At 44.3% G+C, this 25,152-nt stretch overlaps 1 protein-coding gene across 1 annotated transcript; it reads left to right on the top strand.

Annotated features, from left to right (window-relative positions):
* Positions 1-13,199: 13,199 nt before the first annotated feature.
* Bmp15 (bone morphogenetic protein 15) lies at positions 13,200-18,648 on the top strand. The gene is made up of 2 exons (XM_047538069.1): positions 13,200-13,521; positions 17,795-18,648. The coding sequence occupies exons 1-2, from the start codon at positions 13,200-13,202 to the stop codon at positions 18,646-18,648; spliced, it is 1,176 nt and encodes a 391-aa protein (XP_047394025.1).
* Positions 18,649-25,152: the final 6,504 nt, after the last annotated feature.

Below are 25,152 nucleotides of genomic sequence, written 5' to 3'. Positions count from 1 at the left end.
CATTACACCAGAAAAAGAATCCTGGAGGAGCAAATATTGGAGAAGAGACTTGTATGGTTCAGTTACAAGGCACTGAGTTAGAGGAAGCATTACAGTAAGCAAAGTCTTCTGAGGAATTATGATAAAGGGGAACTCCCTCCAAAGGTGAAGAGGGGGTTCCTTGAGGTTTTGAGGAAGTGTTAAGGAGGGTATTCATAGGAACAGCTGTTAGGGGGGTCCGGTCCAAACCTGCACAGAGAAAGCAATCTGAAATGTTATTGACTCTGGAGTGATTGAGAAATTGAAGAACTTGACGTATCAGAGTAAGCCATGAGAAAGGGCTAGTATGAGGCTGTGTAGCTGCATTGAACTGGTGTTGGATCTCCTTTTCCTGTTCCTGAATGGTTAGGTGTGTAAGATATAAAGCTGCCCGCCTCTCCCGTTACAGGAATTTCTGGCCTCCCCACCACCTGTTAATCTGCGCTCTGCCCGCCTCTTACGTTACAGGAATTTCTGGCTTACACTGCCGCCATCTTCCTGCCTCCCACATTACGTCCTAACATGCTATTGGTTCATCAGTCAGCCTGCAAGAATTCTCTTCCACGATTGGTTCCTCCCAGCCTGTGAGATTCCAATATCTGGGAGAAGTCTCATACGCCATCTTTTTTCCTTTTCCTGCCCCGAGCAGACGCCTTAGCCATCCGCATAAAGTCTCTTGTGTGAGATCTCGTGTCTGCGGAGCATTTTTTCTGGGAGCTATCAGCGAGCCACAACTGAGCCAGTGACCCCTAACATCTGGTGCTGAAACCCAGGATGGGTCTTTCCGCTGGCAAGTGGAATCCCATCCGATAGCCCCAGCGCCCGCGGATAGAGGCTCACCTTTCATTTACCTGAACGCCCAGTTCTCTGCATGCAACACCGGACTCCAAATTGGTGAGTTCCCCTTATGCAGGTCCCCTGACCACTTAAACACATCTCGGCTGATCTGAGAAGCGGCCGTTGAATATCCGGGGCTCTCAAGACTGCTGAGGTGTGGGGGTGCCTCCAACCACGACCTTCATAGTTATGGTTGGTCCCTATAGTTGGTCCTAATGCTGGGTGGATTCCTGATTTTATGGTGCTGAGATTCTCAGGGTTTAAGGCTCATTTTATATTTTTTCGTCTCACTTGAAATCCTGGCCAGGTCCTCAAACTCTCGGCTAATTCCCGGTAAGGCACTGGTACTGTGTGATGACCAGACCTGTGTACTAACCTTCTCATTGCCTAGCACGTGGTTCTGGGATGCCATCGATCACTAACTAGGTGGGTCTCAGTCTTCACCATGGGATCTAGGACTTCCACCCCAGCAAACTCGCCCCTGAGATGTTTATTAGACCATCTCAAACACCTTCACCTGTTCCCTGAATTAGAGCTAAACTGTTCTTTAGATAGTAAGTCAGAATGGTCTGTTTATGACACCCTAAATTCTAGCTTTATACTAGGTATAATTATATGCCTAATTATGCTAGTTATAATTAAGTACATATGTGGGCGACCTGGTGAATGGAAAGACTTTTCCTTTCTTTCAGGCTAAACCTAATCTCTTCTCTCCTCAAAAACCTGAGCACATTCTTTTGGCTTCTCCTCCCCCCTTTAACCCTTCTTTCTCTTCTGAGTTTGATCCAGCTGATGAGTCATCTCCTTACAGGCCTCCTACTGCAGAAGCCCCTGTCCATTCCTCTTCTTTGCTTCATTCTGTTTCTCCTTCCGCTCCTCCATTCAACCCACCAAGTCCTCCCACCATGCAGTCTCATGCACATGTTCTAGCTTCTTTACAGGAAGTGGCTGGCATGGAGGGAATAATCAGTCCATGTCCCCTTTTCACTGTCTGATCTGTCCCAAATAGAGAAGCGGCTAGGTTCCTTCACCTCCAACCCTGCAACCTTCATTAAGGAATTTCAGTACCTTACCCAGTCTTATAACCTTACCTGGCATGACATTTACATGATCATGTCCAACACCCTAACCCCTGAGGAGCACAGGAGAGTCTGGGAACAGGCACACAATTATGCAGATGAGATTCATCAATCGACCCCAACCCACCCCATTGGGGCTGAAGCGGTACTGGATAGGGAGCCCCTATGGAACTATAATACCGAGGCTGGGTATCTACAGCGGGATAGGTTTCAAACCTACATCCTTGCAGGTCTATGAAAGGCTACTATTAAACCCATTAACTATGATAAACTTCAGGAAGTAATACAGGACAGAGATGAAAACCCGTCAGAATTTCTAAGCCGCCTTACAGAGGCCATGCTCAGGTACACTAACCAGGATCCTGAAACCCCAGAGGGATGGCAGCTACTTATGACTTATTACTTTTCCCAAAGTTACCCTGACATAAAGGTTAAATTGAGGCAGTTGGATAGGGGGCCTCTTACCCCACAGTCACAGGTTCTAGCAGTGGCGTTCAAGGTTTATAACGGAAGGGAAGAAAAAACAAAATTTAAAATACCAAATGCTGGCCAAAGCCTTTCATCCAGCTAGACCTGCCCAACTGTCCACCGCTAGGGGCTCCCAAGCTCCCAGAAGACCTCCAAGCTCATGCCTCAAGTGCGGGCAAGAGGGCCACTGGGCACGAGCCTGCCCCAACCCCTGGCAGCACCCAAGTCCTTGTCCAAGATGCCACCAACCGGGACATTGGGCAATGGATTGCCCTGGTGCTCAGAGAAGTGCCAGGTCATCCTTGGCCCCTCCCTCCGGCGACTTGCTGGGATTGGCAATGGATGAATGAAGGGGCCTGGGACTTCTGCACCTGATGACCATCACCACTCAGGAGCCCCAGGTGACCCTTACGGTGGCAGGCAGGCAGATCCCTTTCCTTATAGACACTGGAGCCACCTTCTCAGTGCTGTGGGAGTTTTGGGGACCCACTTCCCCTGCCAAATCCTCTATTGTCTATTGTCGGGGTAGAGGGAAAACCATATACCCCTTACAAACCCCTCCAATAAGCTGCCATATAGGACAAATTGGCTTTACTCATTCCTTTTTAATAATTCCTTCATGTCCCATTCCCCTTCTGGGAAGGGACATCCTAACCAAATTGGGTACCTCTATTTCCTTCTCATCCACCATGCGCCTCAGCCAAGACTCCTCTGCTATTCCTCTCCTTATGACTCTACAGGAATATACAGCTCAAACAGAGTCCTCATATCCCCTTCCTCCCTCCCTGGTTGACCTCAAGGTCTGGGACACTCATATACCCTCTAAAGCTAAATGCTCACCTGTACTCATTCATCTAAAGGACCCAACATCCTACCCAGCCCAGGCCCAATATCCCCTTCCCCGAAGGAGCCTTATAGGACTTCAACCAATCATCCAGGATTTAAGGCAGAAAGGCTTCCTGCACCCTGCCAACTCACCTTATAACACTCCCATCCTGGCTGTTAGGAAACCTAATGGATCTTACCATTTAGTGCAAGACCTCCGCATCATTAACTCAGCAGTGGTCCCCATCTTTCCCATTGTGTCCAATCCTTACACCCTGCTTTCTTCTATCCCTTCTTCCACCACATACTTTTCAGTGCTAGATTTGAAGGATGCATTTTTTACTGTCCCACTTCACCCTGATTCACAGGATCTCTTTGCTTTTACTTGGACTGACACTTTCACTCGAGTTTCTTCTCAGCTGACCTGGACAGTTCTCGCACAGGTTTTCCGAGACAGCTCTCATCTCTTTGGCCAAACACTATCTCAGGGTCTTGCCTCTCTCACATTCGTTTCTTCCTTTCTCTTACAGTATGTTGATGATCTTCTATGTAGTCCCTCTCTTGAGGACTCCCAAAGGGACACAATTAAGCTTTTAAACTTTCTGGCTGACAGGGGTTATAGGGTTTCTCCAGCAAAAGTGCAACTTTCCCAGTCTCAGGTTGTTTACTTAGGTGTCAGCCCCTCACCTGGATTTAAGGCCATCACTGTAGAGAGAAAAGCATTAATACCGGACATGCCCACTCCATCCACCAAGGAAGAAATCCTTTCCTTTTTGGGATTAGCAGGATATTGATGATCCTGGGTCCCCAATTTTTCCATTCTGGCAGCTCCCCTATATGAGGCTTCAAAGGGTACTCCCACTGAACCTCTCCTCAACACAGTGAAAGCCCCTTTCCAGATCTTAAGGAAAGCCCTTCAAGCCCCAGCCCTACACTTCCCTGACTTAACCAAACTATTCTACCTGTGTCTGAGAAAAGTGGGTTCACACTGGGGGTCTTAGGACACATGTTTGGTCCCACCTTTGGGCCAATAGCATACCTGTCAAAGAGGTTAGACCCCACTATAAGGGGTTGGGCGCCATGTCTTAGAGTATTAGCTGCAACATTTGTCTCGATTCAGGAATCAAAGAAACTCTTTTGGGGCTCCCACTGAAGTGCTCTCACCTCATCATCTGTCTAAGCTTCTTACTTATAAAGGTCTGCAAACGCTACCACCCTGTCGGGTGTTGGCCTTGCAAACTGCTCTTATCGAGGACTCTTCCATTTCCTTTAAAACATGCTCTCCTTTAAATCCAGCCATCCTCTTACCCCTACCTTCCAACATACATGCTTCTGCAACCCATAGCTGCCTTGAGACCCTGGAGGAGTTACTTCCCTGCCCCTCTAACGTCCAGGAAGGAGCTCTACGCAAACCTACTTTCATATGGTTCACTGATGGAAGCTCATTTCTCCATAAAGGGATCTGATGAGCTGGATATGCCATTGCCTGTCTTAAAAAGATGATAGAGTCAGGACCACTACCCAACAACACCACCAATCAACAAACAGAACTAATTGCAAGGGTGAATGCGCGGGTAAGAGCAAAGGGACAATCCCTCACAGTCTACACCGACTCCAAATATGCTTTTCACATTATCCTCTCTCATGCTATCTGGAAAGAGGCCTTCTTACTACAAAAGGAAACTCCATCACCAACTCTAGTTGCATTCTAAAACTCCTTGAGGTTGTTCGCCTCCCAGCAACTATAGGCCTTATACATTGCAGAGCCCAAACAAATCATTCATCTCTTCAGGTAATAACAAGGCAGATGAGGAGGCTAAAAGGGCTTCCCTCTCATCCATGCCAGCCCCTATTATGGTTCTCCATGATCCTTTGCCTCCACCACCCCCCAACAGGGAAATACTTTCTTATCTCCATTGTCTGTTTCACCCCAACCTTTCTTCACTCTTACAATTTGCTAAAACTCACCTGCAACTGTCCTCCTCTGATATCTCATTTCTGAAGGAACTCTCTTCCTCATGTGAAGTCTGCCTGCAAACAAATCCTACAGCTGTCAGGCCCCCCATTTTTGACTCACCAAGCCTGTAGCACCAATCCAGGGATAGACTGGCAACTTGATTTCACTCACATGCCCACAGTAAGAAAATCTAAATACTTATTGGTTATGATAGACACCTTCTCAGGATGTATTGAAGCCATCCCCACCAACAAAAGGGCAATAACTGTCTCTACCTTCATCCTTCATGAATCATTCCTCGCTTTGGAGCACCTACTTCCTTCCAGTCAGATAATGGACCTGAATTCATTTCCCAAGTCACCCAACAACTTGCCAAGGTTCTCGGGGTCCCTTGGCATTTCCACATTCCCTTTCACCCAAAGTCATCAGGCAAAATAGAAAGCAAACCAAACTCTTAAAAATGTTTTAGCCAAGCTCTCTTTAGAATTTCACCTCGACTGGGTTAAACTCCTGCCCCTTGCTCTTCTGCATCTTCGCTCACTCCCAAAGAAACCAACTAATATTTCCCCTTTTGAGTTAATGTACGGTTGTCCCATCCTGCCCCCTGGGATGGTGCCCCTTCCTTCCCTTCTTCATTCTCAAATATCCATTATTCTCCTAAATCACATCCAAGCATTTCTATGGGGTTATGCTCACTCCACCCTACCCAAACCTTTATCTGGCCTCCTTACCCAACCTCTTCAAATAGGAGACCAAGTTCTTATTTCTCCTCAGGAAGCTACAATCCCTCTATCTCCCAAGTGGCAGGGACCCCATACAGTGATTCTGGCCATACCAACAGCTGTCAAGGTACAAAAATCTACCAGAATGGCTGCACATTTCTCAGGTTAAGCTCTATTCTTGGTCCACTAACACTTCTCCAGCTCCTAATCCACAGACTTCTTCCGACCGATACTCAGCCACTCCTGTGGGACCCCTTCGTCTCAGACTGAAGATCATGGAGCCCTCCACCCTTCCTCCCATTCCAGAAACTGGGAGCCAGAATATTGAAACACCAGACAACCATGCCCAGCCATGAGGACTGGATTCCTGTTTGTAATTTTCCTAACCACTGAATTTTTTTTTCCAATAGAATGCCAACCGAAAAGGGGAGCCCCCTGTCTTTTACTTCCATGTCAACTAATCAGTTTGTATTACAGAAAGTATCAGGATCTCACAAAAATCAGAACCTGGCTACAGATGTGCCCCCAGAGGAACTATCAAGTCCCCAACTCTTCCTGCCACAATGATCTCTCCCTTTGAAGCAGCTCTATGTCCATACTCAGCAGGAAGTAATTACAGAAAACTGACCTTCATTCATGTACCCAAAAAATTTTTTATAAAAAAGGAAATGGGGGAATGTAAGGTATAAGGCCACCCGCCTCTTCCGTTACAGGAATTTCCGGCCTCCCCACCACCTGTCAATCTGTGCTCTGCCCGCCTCTTACGTTACAGGAATTTCCGGCTTACGCTGCCGCCGTCTTCCTGCCTCCCACGTTACATGCTAACATGCTATTGGTTCATCAGTCAGCCTGCAAGAATTCTCCTCTGCGATTGGTTCCTCCCAGCCTGTGAGATTCCAATGTCTGGGAGAAGTCATACGCCATCTTCTCTTTTTTTCCTTTTTCTGTCCCGAGAGGACTCCTTAGCCATCTGCATAAAGTCTCTTGCGTGAGATCTCGTGTCTGCGGAGAGTTTTTTCTGGGCGCTATCAGTGAGCCACAACTGAGCCAGCGACCCCTAACAAGGTGGACCTGAGAAATTACCTGAGTAAATTCACTCCAGATTCTAAGTGAAGCCACGGTACGGCTAGTTGTGGGCCCTGTGTAAACATTACCGTCAACCCCTGAGGCCCATCTTGGGGTCCAGGGGTCTTTGATGCTGATTCTTCTTGCATTCCCCCAAGCAGGGCTCTGGGAAATATCTTTTACAGAAATTGTAGGGGCACCCTCCATATATGGCGGGCTCCATCTTGTAGTATGGCTATTATTGGTCAAATAGGAAGCAAACCATACAGACATAGCAAAAAGACAGATAATTTTAAAATCCTTGAGATTGAGAGTGATTTCCTGGTCATATCCTGTGGGGGAACAGTCCTTTTCTGCCACGATCTTGGAGAAGGAGTCTCCACCCGTCTGCCACATTTCCTGGGCATAGAAACACCACCTGTAGGCTGGGACAAAGGCTTGAGAGAAAATGAGTAGTAACAGTAATAGGGGGCTGGCAAGAGATTTCAAGTTTGATGGAACCCAGCACAGTGGAAGTCCAGGACTGGGTATCCCGGAAGGATGCTCTTTTAAGGCGGGAGACATGGTACCAAGAGGAGTGGCCCAGAAGTGTGGCTGCTGTTGGGGTGGTAAGTGTAACTGTGAGGTCCAGTTCAGCGAGGTTGTAGCTATTGAGGATGTAATTCTTGGTTGGAGAGGAATGATGGCCGATTCAGTTTGCGGTCCAGCTGGAGACGAGGCTGTGGATGGCACTGGAAGGTAGCGGTCTGCGTGCTCCCTTTGGAGTTTATGCAAGAGTGTGAGGTAGGGTAGATAAGATGATAAAGGAGGAGAAGTGATTGGGAAGTTCTGGTTAATTAGGAAAGGGCACCCATAGAGTGGCTCAAAGGGGCTGAGGCCTGAGGGGGCTCTAGGGGTTGCCCGGATTTGGGTAAGGGCCAATGGAAGGAGACTGAGCCAAGAAGTTCTAAGTTCAACAGCAAGTTTAGTGAGATGGTCCTTAAGAATGCCATTAGCCTTTTCCACCTTACCTGAGGATTGGTGTTGATAGGGAATGTGGAGTCTCCAGGTGATGTTGAGGCTTTTGGAGACTAATTGAGCAACCTGAGAGATGAAGGCTGGACTATTGTCTGTCTGGATGCAGAAAATCCAAATATGGGAATAATCTGCTCAATGATGATGGCGACACCGACATCTGCAGTTTCCTTGGGGGTGGGGAAGACTTCTATCCAGCCTGAAAAAGTATCAACCAGAGTAAGTAAATAATGGAGCTTTTTGCATCTGGGAACGTGGGTGAGGTCGATTTGCCAGTCTTTGCCTGGCTGAAGACCTCTCAACTGATGTGTTGGGAGTTTGGGTTTGATGCCCCTTTGTGAGGATACTGTGGAGCAGACTGAGCAAGTGGAGTGGATCTGCTCCAGAATGGCTCTCATTCCCGGAAGGTAAAAGGGGTTGGAGAAACCGCAGAAGAGGCTTGGGGCCAATATGAAGAGAGTTATGAATGTCCACCAATAAGCTATAAGCTTGCTGCTTTGGAAGGGCAATCTGGTCCCCCAGGAAAATCCAGCCATCATCCCCGAAATGGCTGCCCTGGGTCATTAGGTCCTCCTGTTCCTGTGGAAAATATTTAGGTTTAATTGTAGTGGATAGGAATAAAATGGGGGCTGTTGAGGATTTTGATGCTAGCTCCCATGCTACAGGGCCCACCTTGTTATTACCCATGGTTATAGGGTCTGAAGGTCTTTGGTGCCCTCTGCAGTGTATGATGGCAACTTGTCTGGGCAGGTGAACTGCCTCCAAAGAGTTTAGAAATTAGGGAGGCATTGACCACTGGTGACCCCTTCATGGTGAGAAGTCCGTGCTCCTTCCAAATAGTTGAATGTGAGTGTGCAATCAAGAAGGCATATTTGGAATCTGTGTAGATGTTGACCTGTTTACCTTTGTATAAAACTAGAGCCCTGATCAGAGCCAAGAGTTTGGCCTTTTGGGAAGTGGTCCCTTCTGGAAGGCAATTGGCTTCCAGAACTGAGGCGGTGGTGACAACTGTAAGTGGCTCTATGGCATCCATCTGTACCCAGCACAGAACTGCCATCTATAAAAATGGTTAGGTCAGGTGAGAGGAGTGGGTAATTGAAGAGGTCTTCACGAGGTGAACGTGGGTAATCGAAGATGTCTTCACGAGGTGAACGTGGGTAATCGAAGATGTCTTCACGAGGTGAACGTGGGGCTTCCAGCACCTGTGGGCAGGAATGACTGATGATTGAGGGAGGAGGGGACAGTGAGAAGTGTAGCAGGGTTGATAGAAGAGCAGAGTAATGGTGGGGTTTTCTATAAAAAGGAGATGAAATTCTTGAATCTGATGGGCTCAGGAGTGGAAGGGATTTACAGCTTAAGAGGTCCTGTAGTTGAGTTGAAAACACACTTACTGGTTGGAGTAGGGCGAGTTTTAGAGCTTCCTTAGTTAATTCAGCTGCTGCCGCCAGTGCTCAGAGACATGGTAGCCACCCACAAACCATGGAATCAAGCTGCTTGGAGAGATATGCCACCAGTCTGTAAGAAGGTCCAGTTGGTTGCGTGAAGAAGCCAGTGGAAACACCCTGTTTTTCATCCATGAAGAGGTGGAAAGGATGGTTAGAGTTGGGAAGAGAGCAGGGGAGGACATGAGAGCTCCTTGAGCTTGTAAAAAGTTAGCTATCATCTTGGGGGAGGGAAGGGGCTCAAGTGGAGTCTTCTTTGCTGCCTGATATAGGATTTTGGCAAGAAGTGCAAAATTAGGGACCTAGTGTCTGGTGAAAAAAAAAACAGCCAAACCTAGGAAGGAGAGAATGTAATCTGCCATTTCTGGCAGCTGTAAGTCACACAGGGCTTAGATTCTGTCTGTTGTGAGACTCTTAGAGGTAGGAGTGAGTAGTATGCCAAACTATGTGACTAAAGGGGTGGTGAGCTGGGCTTTGGCTGGAGAGACTTGATAGCCTCAAGATCCCAGGCAGTTAAGGAACTGGGCAGTTAAGTCTGGGAGGCCTTGAGAGATGGGCTGCATAGGAGGAGATCATCCATCCATATTGTAGGAGTGTGCGATCTCCCAAGTCATAAGTAGCCAAATCCTAAGTTAAGGCTTGCCCAAAAAGGTGAGGACTGTCCTGGAAGCCTTGGGGTAAAACTGTCCATGTCAGCAGTTGGAACCTAAAGGATGTAGGATCCTCCCATGTGAAGGCAAAGAGGTAATAGGAGTCAGGGTGAAGGGGAACTGTAAAAAACTGCTGCTGTTGTGGGTAAAGTTATGTCCCTTAAATGGGCTTGGTCAGCGTGGTCCTGTGCTGCCTGTTGGATACTGGCTCGTTCGCCTGGAGTGAGTGAAAGAAAGAATAACGTGAACATCATGCCAGGTGAGACTACAAGTTTGGGAAAGATATTTAAATTCCTTAATATAAGTAGAGGAATCGGCAGAGAAAGACCCTAAACACTTCCTAATCTGGGAAAGATCCTGGAGTGAGAATGGAACATGAGCTCACACAATGCCTTTTGCTCCAGCCACCTCCGGAGGAGAAAGAGCTTCCGATTAGGTGGTGGGAGAGTCTGAGGAGGATGAACTGCATCCGCAGGAGGAAGGGGTGGACTTTCGGCCGGAAGAGGAGAACAGGAAGAGGAGGGGGAATTCTGGCTAAAGCATGGAGGGGGTGGGGTTTGGGACCGGCCAGGAGAGGAGAACTTAGGTGGTGGAACAGGTAGAGAAAGGGGCAGGGCGAGCGCCAAATTCCAAAATGAAAAGCTTGCAAATGGTGGTGAGTGCCCTTTGGTGGCCATCTTGAGCCATTATCTAAAACATACTGAGGCCAGGCCACAGTCGAATAAAAAACTAGCTGCTTATGTCTTAAAGTTTTGGGGGAGTCCCAGTTAGTAAAATTACAGCAGTGACAGCCCAAAGGAGTTTTGGGGTTCAGTGAGCTACCAGTATTTCCCATTAGCTGTCCAACTTTACCCAGAGAGGTATGCAGAAGCAAAAAAAGCGTCCCAATTTCAGCTTGTGCACACTGGAAAAATGGCGGACGGGCCAACAGCCAAAACATCTTTCGACTTTTGGGGGTTCAGAACAGAATAAACGGGGGGCTAACTGGAGGCCAGGACATCTCCACGGCTACCAGAGCCCAAACAGAATGGGTGGGGGGCGTATGGCACACACACAATGGACAGACCCCTTGCGGAATGGAGGGCAAAGATTGGAACGGCAAATGGGAAAAACCCTAGGGAACTTACCCCGTTTGATACCAGATAAAGAAAGAGGATGGAGCAGAACGAGGCAGAGCTGAGCAGAATGGAACGGAATCTCCTGGTTCTTCTGAGGGAGGGGTGGGCCAAAAATCCTCCTGGGTTTCAGCACCAAATGTAAGCTCGGGGACACAGCTAGCAGACAAATAAAATTAGATAGAAAGCAGCCAAAGCAAGCTTTATTGGAATTTGGTTCTTGGGCAAAATTCCCAGTCCCCCAGGGTACAGGTCAGGTAGGGAGCCGGAGAAAATCGTGTATGGCCCTGCTGCCCAGGGTCTTTATAGGCCAGAATGGGCGGGGGTCCTGCTGAGTGACAGATGGAGTTAAGGGTCAGCAGGTGGAGTTAAGGGTCAGTGGAGTTAAGGGTCAGCAGGTGGAGTTAAGGGTCAGTGGAGTTAAGGGTCAGCAGGTGGAGTTAAAGGTCAGTGGAATTAAGGGTCAGCAGGTGGAGTTAAGGGTCAGTGGAATTAAGGGTCAGCAGGTGGAGTTAAGGGTCAGTGGCATTAAGGGTCAACAGGTGGAGTTAAGGGTCAGTGGAGTTTTCTTGTCAGTTTGATTGATCACTGTTTGGTGCACAGCCCTTTGTTTCAGTTGCTCTGCTCTCCCTCCTACAGTCGCCCAAATTCCAACCTAACATTGAGCACTTCTGAAAGCTGAGATACCTTCCTGAAAGGCATCAAGGAAAATGATGAGGAAAACAAGGAAGCCAAAAAGTACCCAAGTTTAACTGAAATGCCAGCATGCTCAACCCAGAGTAGCACACTTTGGGAGAAATAATAGAAAAGAGACTGAACTTCTGAAACATATTCTCATATATATTCATGGCATAACAGGTGTAAAAAAAAAAAAGACCTCTGATCTAGAAAAACAAAACAAGACCACCATGTGCAGTGATGCACGCCTGTAATCCCAGCAGCTCAGGAGGCTGAGGCAGAAGGATTCCAAATTCAAATCCAGCCTCAGCAATTTAGCAAGGCCCTGAGCAACTTACTGAGACCCTGTCTCTAAATAAAATATCAAAAAGGTTGGGGTATGGTTCAGTGCTTAAACACCCCTGGGTTCATCCCCAGTACCAAAACAATAACAACAACAACCAACCATTGGACCACCACCAGTTTAACTAGGAGAATTCCCACAAGTTCATCTTTCACTCCCTCAAGCTTCTCTGATGAAACCCATTCAACACTTTTCTTGGTAAACCAGAAAATTTAAAGTTGGAGTTCCTCAAATCACCTGCAAATTTAGAAAATAATCGTAAATCACTGGTAACACCCCATGCCTATTACATCACAATTTATGGGGATGATACACAGGCATCCAGAATAGTTGAAGCTTCCCTGGTGATTCCAGTTTATAGTCAGGATTAAGAACCACTGGCAAGTCATCTTTAAGCTCCAAAAGCCATACTCACTATGACACATTTCCATAGAAAGTTCTCAGGAAAACTCACAAAGACCCTACAACCCCTAGAGTGTCCAAGTTTGAGTCTGGACCCAGGAGTCTGCATTCTTAACAATCATCTCAGATTGTTTCACTGTGAGTCAGTAGCAGGTCATATTTGGAAAACACTGCATTTAGAGGCATGGGAGAGAGATGGAAGCAGGAGGACTCTGGCCCTTTAAGGTCTGATTAAGTGATGGCCTTTAAAGTGGTGAGGAAGCGCAGGCTACTGCTTTCTTTCTTCATTTTGGATGCAGTGAGGAATGTGGTCCTTCTAGTTTACTTCGGCCTCCTGAAGAAGAGAGCGGGAAGGTCATGTGGCCTTTTCCCACCTCCTCTTTCTATTTGTTTTGATGCTGAGAGGTCAAGTTAGGAGACCTGCTTTGACCTAGGAGGTCGCCCCACAGGAAGCAATATAGGGCCTGCCTTTCTTTTATTTCTTTTCCCATCCTTGTTCCTGGAACCTGCATGAAATGAAGGGATCAGAGTGACATCATTTAGGCTTGGGTCAGAACTCTTGGCTGAACACCAAGCCTTTCAAGATGGTCCTCCTTAGCATTCTTAGAATACTTGTTTGGGGACTGCTTTTAATGCAACATGGGGTCCAAATGGCAAAGGTAGAGCAGCCCTCTGACACCCTCCTGGCTGAATCCCCTACCTTGCCACTGATTCAGGAGCTGATGGAAGAAGCCCCTGGCAAGCAGCAGAAGAAGCCACAGCTCCAAGGGCATCCCCTGCGGTACATGCTGGAGTTGTACCAGCGTTCAGCTGACCCCCATGGACATCCCAGGGAGAACCGCACTATTGGGGCCACCATGGTAAGGCTGGTGAGACCTTCGGCCAATATAGCAAGGACTATCAGAGGTGAGTTCTTGTGCCCCCATTCTACCCTAGAGTAGGGAGAAGTGAAGAGTGTAGAAAACAAGGAATCTGTGGGTTTACTTACCATCAGGCCTCATTGCCTGGTGTATGGATTGTTTCTCAGGCATGGTTTCATTTCATTTCATTTCTTTTTCTTTTCTTTTTTTTTTTTGTGCTGGAGATTGAACCCAAGAGTACTCTACAACAAAATCACACTTCCCAGCCCTTTAATTTTATTTTTGGTACATGGGATTGAACCCATGGGGGCTTAACCACTGAACCACATCCCCAGCCCTTCTTAATATTTTATTTAGAGACAGGGTCTCAATGAGTGACTTAAAGCCTAGCTAGGTTGCTGAGACTGGCTTTGGACTCAGTCTTCCAGTCCCAGCCTCCAGAGCCACTGTGATTATAGGCGTGTGCCTCTTTACCTAATTTTTAAAATTTTGAGACAGGGTTTCACTCATTTTTCTTAGGGCCTTGCTGAGTTGCTAAGGCTGTCCTGGAACTGTGATCCTCCTGCCTCTGCCTCCTGAGTCACTGGTATTATAGATATGTATGACCATGCCCTGGTTTTCAAAGAATGACAAGCTCGGGAAAGTTGGCTCCACGCCTATTTTCCTTTAGGGACCCAGCTAAGAACAGATTAGCTTGGGGCCTACTGAAAAATCTTTTCCAGTCAGTCCCCAGGACAACTGAGTAATGTGTTAGCCACTTTCTTTCATAAAAATCTTATTGCTTGTTATATCTCTTAGAACTGTAATTGAGAAATACCCAACTGCATTTTTGTGGAGAGTTGTTTGTGATGTTTGCTCTTAGAAGACAAATAGTATAAGATGCTGTGTTGGGGAAACTTGTAAGGCCTCGGGAAGGATGAGAAAAGCTAACCTCTCAGGATGTGTGAGCATTTGTTACAATACTTAACCAATTACAACTACTACCACTTGTAGTTATGGGGCAATTGGCAATTTTAGACAAGAAAAGTAAGGCAGGGAGACATAAAGCAACTATCAACTGTCACACAGTGGGTGACAGAGATGGGATTTGAGTTCGTCTGATTCTAAAATCTAACTTCTCAAACTTGAAATGTTGTATCCCAACATGCCAAGAAGTTTTTGTATTTGGGCCATGCCACTACTTTGAGATTTTGGTACCAAGTGTGCTTTGAGATATTCTTTGTCCCCATCATGCTCAGTTCTGCTTTGAACATCTGCATTGGACACTCTTCTAGGACAGTAGCAGGTGTGCAGGGTTCCCAAGGGAGTGTAGACAGCCATCAACTTGAAGGAACTCTTGAGAACCTGATGATCAATCTGGGGCTTTCACTAGTCTGAGAACAGAAAGGATTCACACTCCCCTTCCAAGTAAAATGACCAGTACTCTCCTAGCTATTACTTATTGTGGGCTTATTGTGCGTCAGGCATTGCACAAGATGCTTTACAAAATTATCACCCTTAATCCTTGCCATTACTGAATGAGGTTGGTACTTATTAATATAAACATTTTGTAGATGAAGAAACTGAGACTCAGAGTAACTTCACCAATGTTAAACAGCTAGTACTTGTTAGTCAGGAGTCAAACCTGGGCACTCAGGCTCAGAGCATGTGCTTTTAATCACTATACTGTGCTGAATTCCCAACAGATTTTAATTGAGCTCCAGGCACTATATCTGTGAGTATATATGGGCAAATAACTACTTCCTGATTTCTAGGAGCTTCTAGTATAATAGGATGGTAGATAAATAATCACATAATGTTACAAGTACTTAGAAGAGGATAAGTAATTGGTACTCCAGGACTCCAGAGAATTGGCTCACTGTTGGGAGCAGGGAAAGGGAGAATGTTGGAAGGCCTCACTAAGAAGGTAGTATTCGAGCTGGAACTTGGGAAAGGAGGAGTAAGGAGACGATTACATTGGCAGAGAAGTGCCTTCTGATTTAGGAAAGAGAAATGACTTGGTGTGGGTGGAGATTGATTCAACAAATATTTATTCAGCACCTACTGAGATTTAAGCATGCAAGTGTGATTAAGACAGGCAAAACTACTTACTTGGAGTACATGTTCTAGTGGGGAGATAAATATGCAAACAGTTAAATTGCAAATTGTGGCAAATGCTATCAAAGGATGAAATAGATTGTTATGACTGAGGATAGCAATGAAGTCATCTCTTTCCATGGGGTTATCAGGAAAGGTATCTTTGAAGAGGTAAATTTGATCAGAGGCCTATTAAGGGAGGCATGAGAAGAGTGGAGAGACACCTGATTTAGGTTTAAGGAACAACATGTGCAAAGGCCTAGAGGGTGGAAGGAAGATCACACTGGCTGGAGTCTTGAGCATTGTAGAGTATGGCAGGATATGAGGTTGGTGGGAAGTGGGGTCTTGGAGGCCCTAAGGACCCCAGATTCCATCCTGACTGCAGCACAAAACAGACCAAATCAAGTCTGTACAGATATGAGACTGAAAAGGAGGATATCTACAATTAGGCACATATCCTGGACTGACTCTGGAGCATACTGGTATCTTAGGGACTCTGGAAAGGATCCAGAAGTAGATGACAGGTTCAGTTCCACAGGATGTGTGAGTCATCCCTTTTTCTGACGAGTTCTGAGCAGACCCTTCCTGGCTCTGAGCCTCAGCAACCCCACCCTGTTTCAGGAAACATGTGATGTCAAGGTCTGAAAGGAAAGGGCAGTTCCTCATAGACAGCCTGCTAGAGGTTTGGGTTGGGTTCCTTTGCAGGCAGGGTGGAGCAGGTGTATGGGTGGGCCTCTTGGAAAGATTATTGTAAGATGGGAGTGTGGAATAACTTAAGAAAGCAAATATGGGCCTGGCTTGGGCCTCATATGAATGATGGCTAGTGCCCCAATCCTAAGGGTGTGTTAAGCATGAGTTAGAATACAAACTTTTAAAAATGTTCTGGAACACCAAAACATTAAAGTGTTATGTTGAAATCCCCAGTACTATTACAATCAAAGGCTTGTGGATTCAGTGGAGAAGGAAGGTTAGATGAATAATATATAAATTAACATGGAAATACTAAGATGTTTGTAAATGAGAAGGCCTTTCCATGAGATGACTGGCTTTTGTAGTCTTTGTTCTTGAGCTTTACCAGGAGGGGGAGCACAAGTTGGGAACTCTGCAGGCCCAGCCTTCCAACCCTTTGGCCACTGGGTGTCAGCACTATAGTTTGGATTAAAGCTCTTAATTTCTAAGGGGCATGTAGTTTTTAGTAGACTTGCCAGCAAACAAAATATTTGTGGTCAAGGCCTTGTCGAGATGGTATTTAGGCAAGTGGTGGTAAAATGAATGGGACAAATGGAGAGCCATTTCTAGAAAGGAATGGAAAAGGGAGAGATGGGGAGTTAGAGAAATGGCCAAAGGATACTCGAGAAGCAATCCTTGAAGTTGGTGGAAGACAAATGGCAAAAATAGCTGTCCCTATTAGTGCTGGATATAATTTTGTGGTGCCTTGGTCCTGTGTCTAAAACAATGATGGGTATAGCACCCAATATTGAACTGTTGCCCCAATATCTACATAGTGATGTGAATTAAGGACTCTTAATCAAAGTATGTTTCAACATTTCTTTTAGTCACCTTTAGTAGTCAATTGATAAAACTAATCTCCCAAACTGTTTTTCCCTGAGTCTAGAACTATAATCTAAAAGTGAGATAAAATTCTTTTTAGTGTTTTCTTTTTCAATTTTTATTGACACATTTTAATTATACAGATTCATCATGACATAGTTGTACATGTACATAATATAATTTGATCAATTTTGTTCTATAGTATTTCCCTTTTCCCTTACCACCTCTCCCCCTGACATCCTTCCTCTTCTCTACTGGTATAATTTCATTTCTTAATGAAAACAGACTTGAATTCAATTATTAACTTTACCACATACTGACTATGTGCCCTTTATGGTTTTGGTTTTTATGGTGTTGGGGATTGAACCCAGGGCCATACATATGCTAGGCAAAAGTGCTATAAGCACTAAGATAAACAGCCCTTGGGTGTGTGTCCTTTGACAGAGCTTCTGTGAGCCTCGATTTCCTTATCTGTAAAATGGGAATAAGTATCTTAGACTTTTGAGGATTCAAGAGTTTATACATATAAAGCTTCTTGTACATTACTAAATGTTCAATTAATAGATATTATCTTGAGTCAATTTCAGGGCTAATTACAACTGTTTATCTTGAAGAGTTTTGTAAAGGATTTTCTGGCTCAATATTCAGGTAAGACACTAATCGCCTGACCGTGTTCTGTCTTATGTGTGCAGGTCCCTGGCATATGCAGACCCTGGACTTTCCTCTTAGACCAAACCGGGTAGTGTACCAACTAGTCAGAGCCACTGTGGTTTATCGTCATCAACTCCACCTAGCTCACTTCCATTTCTCTTGCCATGTGGAGCCCTGGGCCCCACAAAGCCCAACCAACCATTTTCCATCAGGAAGAAATTCCTCAAAGCCTTCTCTGATGTCTAAAGCCTGGACAGAGATGGATATCACACAACACATTCAGCAGAGACTCTGGAATCACAAGGGTCACAGGGTCCTAAGACTCCGCTTCATGTGTCAGCAGCAAAAAGGTAGCAAGGTTCCTGGGCTCCGGTGGCATGGCACTTCATCTTTGGATATTGCCTTTGTGCTACTGTATTTCAATGACACTCATAAAAGTGTTCAGAAGGCTAAACTTCATCCCAGTGGGCTAGAGAAATTTATAGAAGTGGAATCTCTTCTTTTGCGGAGGGCCCGGCAAGCAGGCAACATCGTGTCTGAGGTTTCTGGCTCTTCCCAGGAACATTATGGATCTGCAAATAATCAGTGTTCCCTTCATCCCTTCAAAGTCAGCTTCCAGCAACTGGGCTGGGATCACTGGATCATTGCCCCTCGTCACTATACCCCAAACTACTGTAAGGGATCCTGTCCTCGGGTGCTACGCTATGGTCTCAATTCCCCCAATCATGCCATCATTCAGAACCTTGTCAATGAGCTAGTGGACAAGAATGTCCCTCAGCCCTCCTGTGTCCCTTATAAGTATGTTCCTATTAGCATCCTTCTGATTGAGGAAAATGGGAATATTCTTTACAAGGAGTTTGAGGATATGATTGCCCAGTCCTGCACGTGTAGATAATAACCAAAGAACAGCTAGCTCAGGTTGCCCATGTAATTGGAGAAAGGTTAAAAATATCAATGTGAAAGATGTAAATGATCTTAAATCTATAGGTCCTATCTCTTGCCCTAAGCATTGCTACTTTTATTCTCTCCCCCACTTGTGAGCTACTGGTTTTCTAAGAACCATTCTAATAGCAACCTCCTAGTGAGAATCAATACTATTTGACCACTACTCAGAGCCCTTAATGCTTGGGAAAGATGGTTTTTTGGAGATGTGCTCTCTATTTTGTCTTTTTTATTGTGACTTGATAAAGTCACTGACCCATGCTGGCAGAACTTTATAAAGTATCCCACCAAAGCCTGGGAATGGTGGACTTTTCCTAGTGTTCAGCTTCTAAGGCTCTAGAAGATTTGGAGTGGTAAAAGTAGCTTGAGATTATTGTATTCTTCTTCCCTTCCTGTCTCCTAGAAATTAATGTCTCCTATTCATACTTCCTGCTTCTATGCTCTTGCCACCTTCTAATTTCTTTTTCTTGGACTAGAAAACTTTTTGGCAACTGTCTATAGGAATCTTAATAAAAACATGTAGGGCTTTCCTCTCAGCCTTGGAATCTGGGAAAAGTACCCCAGATTCCTTCCCTAGGATAGGACAGCAGCCTTTGAGGCCCATAGGGAATCGTGAGTATGGAGTTGTCTGAGATGACAAATGCTTCAAAAACCACTAGCATTTGTGGTAAAGAAAAGAACTGTCATTGCTGATTAGGGTGAGGGAGATATTTTAAACTTTCTATGGAGCAGTAGATTTCACAGAATGTTTTATTCTATATAATATTTAAACCCTGAAATCGCCACACAAAGTTCCTTGGTGGCTCAGAGGCCGGAAGGCCTGACTGGGGAAGGAGAGGAGAGGGCTGTGGGGGGAGAGTGAAATGTGCAGAGGCCTCAAGCAGACTTCATTCTGGGCTTCCTGTTTTGTGTATCCATTTGGGCTCTGGACATGAGTTTCTGGTAGGTGAGGATGAATGGAACTCTGCCATGGGCTGAATGATGTTTGTACTGTGATTCCTTTCTATATTCCCATGATGTACTTAAGTAATGGGACTGGGATGTTGCAAATTATTTTTGAGGGAAATTTGAAATACCAGAGGATGAAATTGTTAAAAATATATATATATTGTTATATTGTGTACACATACAAATATATATCAATGTAAATTATAATGCATTAATAATTTGGAAAAATAAATGATTTTTTTGCTAAAGATTATGAATATTTGGGGAATTGGGAGAGTAGGAATTTGTTTCCTTTTTTCATATTTAGCTATGATTATGACCTCAAGTCTAGTCCCTATGGGGCAGGTCTGAAGGCTCCTCAGAATTCTCTTGAAACAGTATTTCTGGTGAACAGGACTTGCAACTTGCCAGCATGCCCTGTTGAGGAAGCCCAGTAAGTCTTTCTCCCTGACCAACTGCTCCTTGATTAGGTTAGTACCACTCTTAGTGGGATGGGATTAAGTGTGGGTACATGTTTGCCAAATGTTAATTCCTATCTTATCCATCATAAATTATCTCATTTTTACCACTCCCTTCTCAACAGTTAAGTCTAGCTAGACTAAATACACTACAAGTGAATATCTTGCAAATTTCTACATACTTTTTCCCTTTAAGGAATTATTCCTTAATATCCCTTTGTCCACCAAACTACTGAATCTTTAGGAATCGCCTAGGGTTTTTCTCTTCATCTTGGTACCTCCCATGCCACTTAAGACTCAGGTAGGTGTCCACTTTGTGTTCACATAGCATTATATGCTCTCCCTTAATACACACTAGTGTAACTGTTATAAAAAAGATGGAGCACATTTTGAGAGGTTTCACATATCATACCCCTGTTCTCTATTGCTGGTTATTAACACAAACACAGGATAGTAACAATACTTAGAGCTGAGAATCAAACCCATACATGCTAGACAAGTGTCTACCCCTGAACTTCATATACTGTCCAACGGTGACATTTTTGTGGGGGATGTATTCCTCCTGACAGAATACTTCAATATTGACATCTCATTAATTTATACACTGGAATAAATGTAATTTATGCATATGCTTTGTACATAAATTAGGATGATTAATATTTGTGACCTATTTCAAAAGCATGGTACAAATCACAAAAGAATGTGACAGCTATGTTAGAGTAAGGCAGTCTGTGAAACAAGTACTTCAATTTGAACTGGGAGAGGAAATATGGGCTTCAGTCCAGTCATTTTCCCTGTCATCCTAGGTTAGGAACAAACACATTACAGATCTGAAGACAAATCTTGATTATAGGACCAATCCTGAGTTCAGTCTCTTGGTTCTTTGGGATTTTTCAGAAAGTCATGATCTCCTAGCCTTGAGTCCTGAATACCTATGAAACAATGTTTATGGAGTGCTCTTAATTGGCCCTATTAGCCATTAATCCCAGACTCGCCAAAATACCCAAATCACTGGTTGTTAGAGTTTAGTTGTGAGGTATCCCCTAAAATTTCATGTGTGAAACAGTGCAAGGTTTAGAGGAGAAATGATTGGGTTATGAGCCTTAACCCAATCCGTGGATTAACTGAATGGTAATCGTAGGCTGGTAGGGTGTGCCTAGATGAGGTGGGTCCCTGGGGGCATGCCAAAAAAGGGTCCTTGGTGAGCAGAACTCTTTGTTGTGATGTCTTGAGCTACTTCCTTCTGCAAATGGTCCTCTTTCATGGTGATGTTTACCTCCTTGAGCTCTGAGTAATACAGCCAGCTATCTATAAACTGAGGCCTCCAAAGCTGTGAGCGCCCAAATAGTTTTCATCTTCCAAAATTGTTCTTATCAGATCTTTTGGTGCAAAAACTCACTAAAACACTGGCAGCATGGGATAAGTTGTGATTGATGTGATGGATTCTCTTTTCTTTTGAAATACGGTTTTAGCTTGGCACAGTTTCTCAAATCTGAAGATATCTCTACTTCAAACCTTCCTCTGAGAAGGAGTCATACATGGTAGTGGTGGGAGAGAGAGAGAGAGAGAGAGTGTGTGTGTGTGTGTGTGTGTGTGTGTGTGTGTGTGTGTGTATGTATGTATGCATAGATGGAGGATTGGTCTGTCCAGAAAGATATTTACTTAGTCTGAAGAGGAAACGGAAGGAAAATTCACTTTGTTCTGACAAACCCAGTGAATAGGCCAGAAAGTCTTTCAATGTATGGAAGCAAAAGGAGCAGGCATTTAAACTTGCTTCTTACCCTGGAACCTTGGGACAAATTAAGGAATCGGGCAAAATTCATCTTCATTTCCACCAAATACTTGGGTATTTAATCTTATGAAACAAGATTTCATGTCTTCAATTAATTCTCCTAATAGTATCATGGAATAGGAGATATTAGTTCCACTTAGAAATGTTTTGCTGAGCTAAAATTTATAAACCATAAGTTGCCACATTAGGTATACAGTTCAGTTTTTAGAATATTGTACAAATATAATCACAGCTGGGATTGTAATAGTGGTTCACTTTATACTTTGAATATAGCACTTGCTGCTCTGCCACTGTGACATTTTTTTGGGAGGTGGGAAGTACCAGGAATTGAACTTGGGGGCCCTTGACCATTGAGCAGCATCCCCAGCCCTATTTTGTATTTTATTTAGAGACAGGTATATCCCAAAGCTCAGTCCTCATCCCCAGTGCCAATCCAATAGTGACAGTTTTTGTGAAAAAGGAAAAAGTTTATTGCTTTTCTAGCAAAGGAGAAACACAGGGAACTCCTGTCCGAGAGTGCCCATCTTGGGGAGCAGGGGGATTTTAAGAGGTTATTCAGAGAAAATAAGATTAGAGAGGAGAAACTTAAGGAAAAGAAGATCAGGGACAGGGTTGGGGAAAAAGGGAAAGAAAATAAGTTTCAAAACCACAAGGGATATAGTCAAAGCATCAAGTGAATCCCGGTTAAACAGGATCTCACTGAATTGCTTTTGTGTCTCGATTTTGCGGAGGCTGGCTTGAACTCTCCATCCTCCTGTCTCGGCCTCCCAAGCTGCTGAGATTACAGGTATATGCCATCTCACCCAGAACTGCAATTTATTTTTAAAATGGATATGTTTCCTTCTCTTCCTCCCTAATCTCTCCCCATTCCTAATCTCAGGAGAAAGAGGATTTATCTGTCCTTGAGTACACACCCACCATAGGAATGAAGTGATCCAGACTTTGAGGATGGCACCAGAAGATCTCAGAAATGACTCTCAAATTAACAAGTAAATTACAACTCCACCAGAGAAAAGGAATGTAGCCTTTGAGTCACCTCTTTAAAAGTCCCCTGTTCTTGCTGATGGGCAGAATCAGACTTTGGGACAGGAGTTCCCTGTGTTTCTCCTTTGCTAGCAAAGCAGTAAATCTTTCTGAAAACCATATCCACATTATTGGACTGGCATCAGGGACAAAGACCAAGCTTTTGGCAACAGAATTACAGGCTTGTGTCGTCATGCCTGTCATCCCATTGGTGCTTAAATCTGTTGAATAATCTTTTTTGCTGCACAGAAGCTTTTTTAATGTAAGCTCATTTATTTTTGTCATATGTGTTTTGGAGATCATATCCAAAAATTAATTGTTCACATCATCATGGAGCTTTACCCCTAGAATTTTAGTTTTAGTTTCAGGTCTTAGCATTTTAGTATGGTATGAGATAAGAGTCTAATCTTTGTCTCATGTGTGGGGTTATCTGCTTGTTCTGACACCATTTGGGACTATCCTTTTCTCTTTGGTTGTTTTTGGCAATTTTGTCAAAAATCAATTGTCTGTAAACATGTGGATTTATTTATAGGCTCTCTATTCTGTAGCATTGATCTGTGTGTCTGTTTTTATGCCAGTGCCACACTCTTCTGATTACTATAGCTTTGTAGTATATTTCAAAGAAGTATGATGCCCTTAACTTTGTTTTTGTTCAACATCAATCTATTTAGTCTTTGGTTCCATAAAAATTTTTTAAAATTTTATTTTTAAAAATTGTATTTCTGTGAAATAGCCCCATTGAAATTTTGACAAATATTGCATTGAATCTATATTTTTTGGGTAGTATGGATGTTGCCAAAAGCTTGGTCCTTGTCCAAATTGAATAACGAGGCCACTGTTGAGAAAAAGGAAAAGGCAGTTTTTATTGCTTTTTTAAAAAAGAAGAAACACAGGGGACTCCCTTCCCAGAGGCTGTGATGCTGCCCAGCAGCAGGAACAGGGTGCTTTTAAAGAGGTGATTAAAAGGCTACATTCTAGGTGTTCTCTGTTGGAGTTGTAATTCACTTGTTGATTTGGAAGATAGTCATTTCTGAGATCTTCTGGTACCCTCCCAAAAGTCCGGATTACTTCATTCCTATGATGGGTGTGTACAAAAAGATAACTCTGCCTAGGATGGGAAAGAAGGGTACTACAGTTTCCCCTGACATTAGAGAGTGGGATAATTAGGGAGGAGCAGGGAGAGGGAGAAAAAGAAACCTGTCCATTTTGGGATTTTTTTTTTTTTTTTTGGTACCTAGGATTGAACCAAGGGGTGCTTTTCCACGAGCCACATCCCCAGCCCAATTCATTTTTTGAGAGTCTTACTAAGTTGGTTAGGCTTTGTTAAGTTGCTGAGGCTGGCTTTGAACTTGCGATTCTCCAGCCTATCTCCCAAACCACTGAAATTACAGGTGTGCACCAGCACATCAATATTTTATAGAGCTCTTTTACCTTCTTGGTTAAATTTATTCTATTTTTTGTTACCTATTGTAAATGGGATTATTTCCTTGATTCCTTTTTCTGGTAGTACATTGTTAAGGACTTTTGCAACTATATTCATCCAGAATATTGGCTTGTAGCTGTTTGCTTCCTTCTTCCATTCTTTATCTGGATTTGACATCAGGTTAATGCTGGCCTTCTAAAAAGAGTTTGAAAAAAATTCCCTCTTCAATTTTTTTGGATAAGTTTGAGAAGCATTGGTATTATTTCTTTAAATATTTGAAATTGTGATGCCTCCAGCATCTAGGAATGATAGACATATCGGACAGCAAACTGAAGTGGAGACCCTCCCTAAGTGTCAGCAGCACTGTTCAATAGGATAGTGGCTTGGATAAAATAAAAGTTGGAAGAACAAGGAAGCAGCAGCAGGAGCAAATTCGATTCTTCTTGAATGGTTGATTGCTCCTGCAATCTAGCTTCTTCACTCTTCCAAAGTGGACTCTGCCAATGATTCTCCAGGGAGTTTCCAGAAGCCTTTGGTCTCAGACTAGGGTAGTACCATTGATCCCTCTTGTTCTGAGGCTTTAGCCTCTTGAACTGCACAGCTACTGTGCAGCTCTCCAGCCTGCAGACAGTCATTGTGAACTATCCAGCTTCTGGTCATGTAAGTCAATCTAATAAATCCCCTTTCTATAATCAAACTTCCTGTTGATTCTGTTCCTCTAGAGAACCCTGACTAATACAAGCACTGTGGCAGGTTGGAAGATACAATTTATTGGGCTTTTGTCAGGATTTCTTCAATGTGAGCTGCTGCTGA

Source organism: Sciurus carolinensis, unplaced genomic scaffold (genome assembly GCF_902686445.1).
Source record: "Sciurus carolinensis unplaced genomic scaffold, mSciCar1.2, whole genome shotgun sequence".
NCBI classification, from domain to species: domain Eukaryota; kingdom Metazoa; phylum Chordata; class Mammalia; order Rodentia; family Sciuridae; genus Sciurus; species Sciurus carolinensis.
The sequence above is the reverse complement of the archived record's forward strand: the minus strand, read 5'-3'. Positions and strand labels throughout refer to the sequence as shown.